The 7,434-nt window shown below is 31.4% G+C and overlaps 1 protein-coding gene across 1 annotated transcript; it reads right to left on the minus strand.

The window, feature by feature from the left end:
* Nucleotides 1-1,098: 1,098 nt before the first annotated feature.
* LOC141710666 (sesquiterpene synthase 2-like) lies at nt 1,099-4,234 on the minus strand. Its single transcript, XM_074513215.1, has 7 exons — nt 4,086-4,234; nt 3,570-3,849; nt 3,046-3,421; nt 2,745-2,963; nt 1,910-2,051; nt 1,580-1,828; nt 1,099-1,463 (listed from the first exon to the last, which is right to left on the minus strand). Exons 1-7 carry the CDS (start codon nt 4,215-4,217, stop codon nt 1,170-1,172), a joined length of 1,692 nt encoding a protein of 563 aa, XP_074369316.1. The 5' UTR covers nt 4,218-4,234; the 3' UTR covers nt 1,099-1,169.
* Nucleotides 4,235-7,434: the final 3,200 nt, after the last annotated feature.

Here is a 7,434-nt window from a genome sequence, read left to right on the forward strand (position 1 = left end):
CAACTCGAACAATATGCCTTGTATTTTTGCCTTATTACTAAAGTAGTATTATATTTGAATTATAATGAGGGGGAAAGTCAATAATGAGAGTAGAGAGGTGTGTAAAAAGGGAGGAAAATAATATTTTAATTGAAATAAATGAGATAGGGCATTTTTAGTGGTGCTTTAAAAATGAGGCACATGATTAATGTTCTAGTGTTTTAAGGCAATATTGAGACATTGTTGGAGCACTCTTTTGTCCAAAACGCCTCAAATTTTAATTTAGGACAAATTTTTAAGACATTTTTGGACTTGCTCTAACACCTTGACATTTTAATGGTGCGCCTTGACAGCACCATCATGCATAAACCCTCTCCACACACACCCACGTGCCACTGAAATTCTTAGAGTTATTGAAGGTACTCTAGAAGTTGGATATTTCACCTCCAACCCTAATTATCGCCTCATTACCAAGATACTTAATAAGGGAGATGTGTTTGTGTTCCCTGAGGGTCTTATCCAAAAAAATGTTGGAAAGTCTTATGCAGTTGCGATTGGAATTCTAAACAGCCAGGACCCTAGTGTTATTACAATTGCTACTGCATTGTTTGGGTCAAACTCTCCCTAGTTACGTTTTGGCAAAGGCTTTCCAAGTTGATAAAAAGTTGATCCCTGTGATGCGGTCACAATTTAAGATTTAATTACTACATTTATTTTCTTGGAGAAGTGGAACTGATTCTGTGATTTCACTATTTTTTCTTATTATAATAAAATATTTAATAAATATAATTATGGGAATTTAAATTAATATATATTCTAACAATTGATGCAACCAAGCAACGTTGCTCTCAAATAGATCCAAGGACTTTTAAGAGTTATAAATGTACGAATAAATACACATTTAAGTGATAACGAGATGGAAGCTCTGTTATATAATGTTGTCCCCCATGATCGAGAGTTGGTAACAAAGTACACACTCTAGTGTTTACTAAATCGCTAATTAATTAAAGTAAATTTATCTTTAATTTCAAGCTAATACCCGAATAAACAAAACAATTAGCACAAAGCCACCGAATACATTAAAGCACACCATAAACAACAGAAAGTCACCAAACACTACATAAAAGGCACATCGTAAAATAACAGTCACTGATTACATAAAAGCACACTGTGCAAACGGTACTGGAGCATCATACAGGAATAGGATCTACCAGTACTGAGGTGATCATATCTTTTGTGGTAGCCGAAGAATGCGTGTATCCGTCATCCTCATCATAAATAAGATTTATAACACGCGCCAAATTGAATACTCTTGTCAGCAATGGCATTGGAGCTGCTATTGGATGCAGGCATTCCTGATTCATATCCTTCCACGCGTTTATAATGTGTTTGCGCAGTCCATCATAAGCAGTTTCCTTGGGAACACCATATTGTTTCATGAAACACTCAACAGCTGTCGGTATATGTGGTCTCTGCGACTCAAACTGCACTTACGACTGTGACTGTGAGTAAGCATATATATATATATGTACAATAAGCAGTTAATCTACATGTAATCATATGCAACATCAGTTTCTAAATCAAACTTTCTACATCTAACCTCATGTCCTACTATGTCGTCACTGAGTCTGCAAATCACAGATGCAGCTTTAACAATCAAGGGATCTTTAGACATCCACTCATATGCTTCTCTAGTCGCCACATCACCCATTAGCACGAAGCTTGTCACTGATAACATTTTGAATGCCCCAGTTATGAGTGCAACACTCATATACTCTTCATAACTTGGAAAATATTGGACTTCACACCATTTAGCTTCGTCCAAATATCCTCTCGTTAACCTTTTAAACTGAAAATGAAGCATCGGGTATTATTACATAAAGATGACAAATAAAAAAGGGCACTAGATTGCTTCATTAAAGATACTTACAGCATCTTTTGCATAGCTAAAGCCGTATGACGGCCTTCCTGCCTTTTCTACGTCCTCTTCAGCTTGAGAAAATATATCAAGTAAAGGACCATAACAAAGTTTGATGTACTCTGGCAGCTGCTCCATGGTACTGATATCCCATCTGAAACATGACACGAAACAATATATATTTCGAAGACTCGTTATATATGGAGTAAATAACAGAGTAATAACTGTATTTTACACCCAATTTCAAAAAAGTTGTCAAGTTTACAAATTAATGGTCATCTTTAGTTTCCGCCTTTTAAAAGAAAGGCTCGTTCCAATTGTATTTTAAAACGCTGACCAGATTTTATTTCACATTTTAAAAGAATGATTGTCTTTAATGTTCACAAATTAATTAGAGCCATTTATTTAAAAAGGCGGAAATTGGCCAGTAATTTGCAAACTTGGCAACTTCTTTGAAATTTGGTGTAGTGTATGGCGACCACTCTGCAATTTACTCTTAAATATTAAGAAGTATACATGGATGAAACTTATGGAAAAAAGTATTTACTAAACATGTATATGTATGTTATCTTTGCAGATTTAAAGGGAAATTATCCACAGCCAGGGATACACGAGCGGGCTGCCGCATTGTTTCATTGCGGGTGCACCGCAATGAAACATTGCGGCTGTTGTATCCCATCTAACGATGACTGGGGATCAGTTCCCAGATTTAAATTAGTGTGATATGATATTAGGATATATAAACCTTGTTAATACTCACAAGTTCATGTAGAGAATCTATTGGGAGAGACGAATGAAAGGATGATACATTGTTTTTTAATGGTTACGGTACTCAAATTGCACTTACTTCTCGATTGCATCAGTGAATTGCAGAAGTTCTTCAATGGTACCATAAATATCATATATGTCATCAACAATGGATGTTAAGGATATTACTTTGGTTAAAAATACTCTTGCCTTGTGATACCGGGGCTCAAAGTACACTCCTGATATCCAAAAGTAACATTCCACCACTCTATCCCTTGCGAAAGGAAGTTTATTTGTAAAATCTAAATCTTTCCACCACCTAAAATATATTCCTTTTAGTATACGATTTAAGAATGATTTCAATAAACAAAGCATCAATTCTTTAAATTAATTAAGTATACCTTGTAATATGACCTAGCTCTGTTTGATGCAACTTCTGCACTTGATTAAAATCATGTTTTGCCAAATCTAATAGCACTTGATTATGCCAGTCAAATTTGTGGTAGATTGGAATATAATGCCTTGCTACCAGCCTATTTAAACTTTTATGGAGGGGATACTTGAGTGCACGGCCAACAAGGTCTACTAATGGATCATTTATGTTGGAATTCAGATATAGAGTAAGGTGCGAGGTGGTAAATTCAAGAGCATCTTCTAGTATTCTTTCCCCATGCACCATCAGATATGTTGCTTCATACAAGCTTAGCATCCCTCTCACGTCCTTAGCCAAGTGCTCCATGAACTTCCCGTTGATGTCCTTAAATTTGTAGAATACATCTGCATGATTGAAGATACACACAAAGATGATATATAGCTAAAATGTTAACTGCAATCATATTCATGAATATTGGACTACGTCTAAGTTAACTGGCAGGAATGTTAATCAGCATATATTATGATTCTTTTAAATTTTATATCGACCTACCAGAAGAAACATCACATCCTTGCTGTCTAAGTAACCGAAAACATAGGCCAACTTCAAGTAGGCTAACATCATTTTTGCTGCAATAAAGTTCATGGAAGCTATTGTTTAAGTGCTGCAATAATGTATCAAGCTCAGCTTCAAAGTGGTAGGACAATCCGAGTCGTTGAATATCATCTATTAAGGAAATCAATTCGTGTTGAGGTGTGTCTCCTGCAACTAGCATTTTCTTGGCTTCTTGTTTTAGCACTTGAAGATGTTCCTCCTCTTTACGATCAATATTCTGGTTGTATGAGTTAGTAAGAACACAGTGTGCGTACGTTTATATGGACAAATTTCTGTCAAGTACTATTTATTTATACCGAATACCTTGAACGCCATATATGTTATGCAAAAAGAACATGTTTGAAAATTGAAACTCCAAGTTCTCCGGCATAATTGGTATAGTACTCCACAAAATTCAAGTCATAGTTATATATAGGAAAAATCTAACAATTAACATAGTAAGTAGTAACATACTGGAAGCGGTGAATTACTGTGTGCGAGGAATTTATCTCCCCAGACGCTAGGATGATAATTTGCTGAACTCCGAGCAATCTCATCACGTACAACATTTTGAGGACCGGAGATAGAGTTGATATACATTGCCATTTTTAGTTGGGAGGAAGATCCAATTAAGCAAAAACTGTACTTGTACTTTTTTCTGAATACAGATACTTGGCGGTGTGACGATATATTTATAGTGTTGTTCATTAATACCACCCTAAAACTAACATCAATGAGCTGTTTCCTATGGGAATTTTCTTTTCAATTATTAGCATAAATGTCACGTTTAGTAGCTGTTTAATATAGACTATAAATAATACTACTCTCATTTGCTTGATTTACATCGTACTATTTGTTTTTTCCAATTCATTTCGTATTGGTTGGATTGTTTTGGGGAACAAGAAAATATCAATGTTTCTTCTAGTAGTCAGCACCTGATCAATATATCCAGGCACTTTGGATGTGTATCCACCTAAAAGAAAAATATGAATTTATCTTATTTTATTTTGTGAGGGAGAGATATGCCAAATTTCTGTTAGCCTTATCATAACATTACTAACTTAAATCCCGTGCATTGCACGGTTCTTGTTACTATTTAAAAAGTTTATTTATACCCTCATGTTATGATTTTAAAATATTTATATTAATATATAATAATTATAAATTTATAATAAAAATTATAGGATAACCTGTTGTCGTAGGTGAGTAGAATAAGTATATTATATTTAGTAGTTTAATATTTTAGTAGTTTATCGCATATATAATACTATTTATTTATTTTTAATAATAAAATAAGCTATGATTGTAGTTTATTAGGATAAGAAGACTATGTTTGTAGTAGTTTAGTTATTTAATAATTTAGCAGATATATAACATTATTTATATATATTTTTAATAACCAAAATTGGAGAGTAATCGTTTAACCAAATTATACTTGTATATATGATAAGTAGAAAAAATTATACGATATCTGTCTGTCTATTACTATTATATAATAGATGAAATATTAAAAATTTCGGCACGATACCTGTTTTTAGGTATACACTGAATTTACCTAATTACTCTTATTAAAAAATATAAAATTTTGATTTAAAATATAGCCCCACCCAATTAGCAACCAGGTCCCCCGATGCTTTAATTAGGCCGTTAATTAGGACCCTTCTAAAAGCCTTTACTGAACTTTCTCATCTCCTTTTCCTTTATCAAAAATAATAAAATTTGGGCGGTAGTTGAATAGATCATCGAAATTATAGTAATATTTAAAATAAAATACTTTCATAACTAGATAAATATTTACGTTAGAGTTATATTATGTCTAATAATTTTGGTTTAAATAAAATAATATATAATATTCACCCGGTCGGGCTAAATAAAATTATATTATTGATCCAATATTAAATAGAAAAATAAAAATAAACTACAGATATTTAGTTGAATTAGCATATTCGGGCTAAAAAATAATAAGAACTATTGATCTCGCTAAAAATATAAGTTATTAGACCGAATTAAAACAAAATAAAAATTTTAAATAAAAATCAATTGGTCATTATAATGTTATCAGGCTAAAAAATCATTTTATATAAATTAGAAAATTCAATAAATTAGAGCCGGATGGTAGAAAATTCGTTTTAAAAATCAGAGCAAGATGTTTTTTTGGTGAGTTTAGCTACAATGAAGCAAAAGCAAGTTCGCGTGCATTAACTTGAATTATATCGCACATTTATTTTTTATTTCAAGACTTATCTATATCATCTAAGGGCTATTCCAATTGAAACCAATTTAAAATAAAAATTTGAAATCAAATAATTTTATTTTTAAACTAATTCGAAATATAATACATATGGTATGCAAATCGATCGTTGAGAGATGTAGAAAAATACAGTAAAATCGGATTTTTAAAAAAACTTACGATTTGACAGGAAAAATTAAATTAAAAACGAAGGGGAAAAGGTGAAATTGGGCGTGGGAGGGTGCAGAGTAGTCGGTGGGGTGATTTAGGGTACCATTAGATTAGGTAAATCTAATGGCTTAGATTAGTTATTAGTTTCTATTTTAATTTTAGTTTGTATTTGATGATAGGGGGAATATTATATTATTTTTATTATAAATTTATAATTATTATATATTTATAAAAATATTTAAAATTATAATATAAAGGAAATAAAAATTATTTAGTAGTTTAGATGCTATATAACACTATTTATTTATTTTTTTTAATAATAAGATAAGGTGTGATTGTTGTTTCGGAGGATAGGTAGACCATGTGTGTAGTAATTTAATAATTTAGTATTTAAGCGGATATACAACACTATTTATTTATATTTTTAATAACCAAAATTAGGGAATAACCGTTCAACCAAATTATACCTCAAATAGTATTATATACATATTAAACTACTAAATTACTAAACTACAAGATATAATCTCCTTATCCTGCTAAACTACGACCAAAATTTATCCTACTAAACGACGACCACAACTTCTTCCTAATTCTATTATTATAAATCTATAATTATTATATATTTATATAAATACATTAAAGTTATTATATGATAATTTTGGCTATTAAAAAAATAAATAAATAGTTGTAATTTCCAGTAATTTTTAGAATAATAATAATTATAGGATATTGAAAAAAAAGGATTAAAATTAGATAAGGACTAGGATTTAAAATTAAATTAGAGTAATGGGCCTAAAATTTGGATCAGATTCCAATATGGATAACTTTTAGGTTAAGATATAGGGTTTTGTATCGTTATAAATACACTCTATTCGTTTTCCTGGTTTTAATGTTAAAATTTGTAGGCCTCTTCTCAGCAAAAATCAGCAATCTTGTAAAATTTGTAGAAAATTCATCGTAAGTCGTAATTCAGTGATCCTGGACTTTTCGAAAAGATCTTTTTATTCTCTACAACCTTTGTATTCTATTTTCTTCAAGATAACATCGTTTAGAGGGTCAAAAAGGTTATATTCAGATCTGGTCAGGCTTTGAGGTAAGTACTTTTTGACTTACTTTTATTTTCGGAAAATTTTTGATATTCTATTTTTGAATTTTGTATAAGATATAAGAATTCTGTTTCAAAATGTATAAGAAATAAGATATGAGAATCTTTGAAACCCATTCTCTACGTTTTTGAACCCCTTCATAATTTACGCTATAATTCCGGAACTAGTCTTAGATACCCTTATTAGACGCACAAGTGTGCAACTTTAAAGACCTATTAAGGGCGCGTTATTATTGAACTTTAGATGTCGATCACTGGCAAAGTGTGGTATAAAGAATAAGAATAAGAATTAGATGCCGGCTACTGGCGAAGTGTGG

The sequence above is a fragment of the Apium graveolens genome, chromosome 3, assembly GCF_009905375.1.
Source record: "Apium graveolens cultivar Ventura chromosome 3, ASM990537v1, whole genome shotgun sequence".
In the NCBI taxonomy this organism is placed as follows: domain Eukaryota; kingdom Viridiplantae; phylum Streptophyta; class Magnoliopsida; order Apiales; family Apiaceae; genus Apium; species Apium graveolens.

Excerpts from the sequence above, each read along its gene's own strand:
- LOC141710666 (XM_074513215.1), bottom strand. The coding sequence starts at position 4,217 with ATGGCAATGTATATCAACTCTATCTCCGGTCCTCAAAATGTTGTACGT. Across the intron at positions 3,850-4,085 it reads ACAGTAATTCACCGCTTCCA|AATATTGATCGTAAAGAGGA; the intron begins GTATGTTACTAC and ends TCATACAACCAG. Across the intron at positions 2,964-3,045 it reads GAGCTAGGTCATATTACAAG|GTGGTGGAAAGATTTAGATT; the intron begins GTATACTTAATT and ends AATATATTTTAG.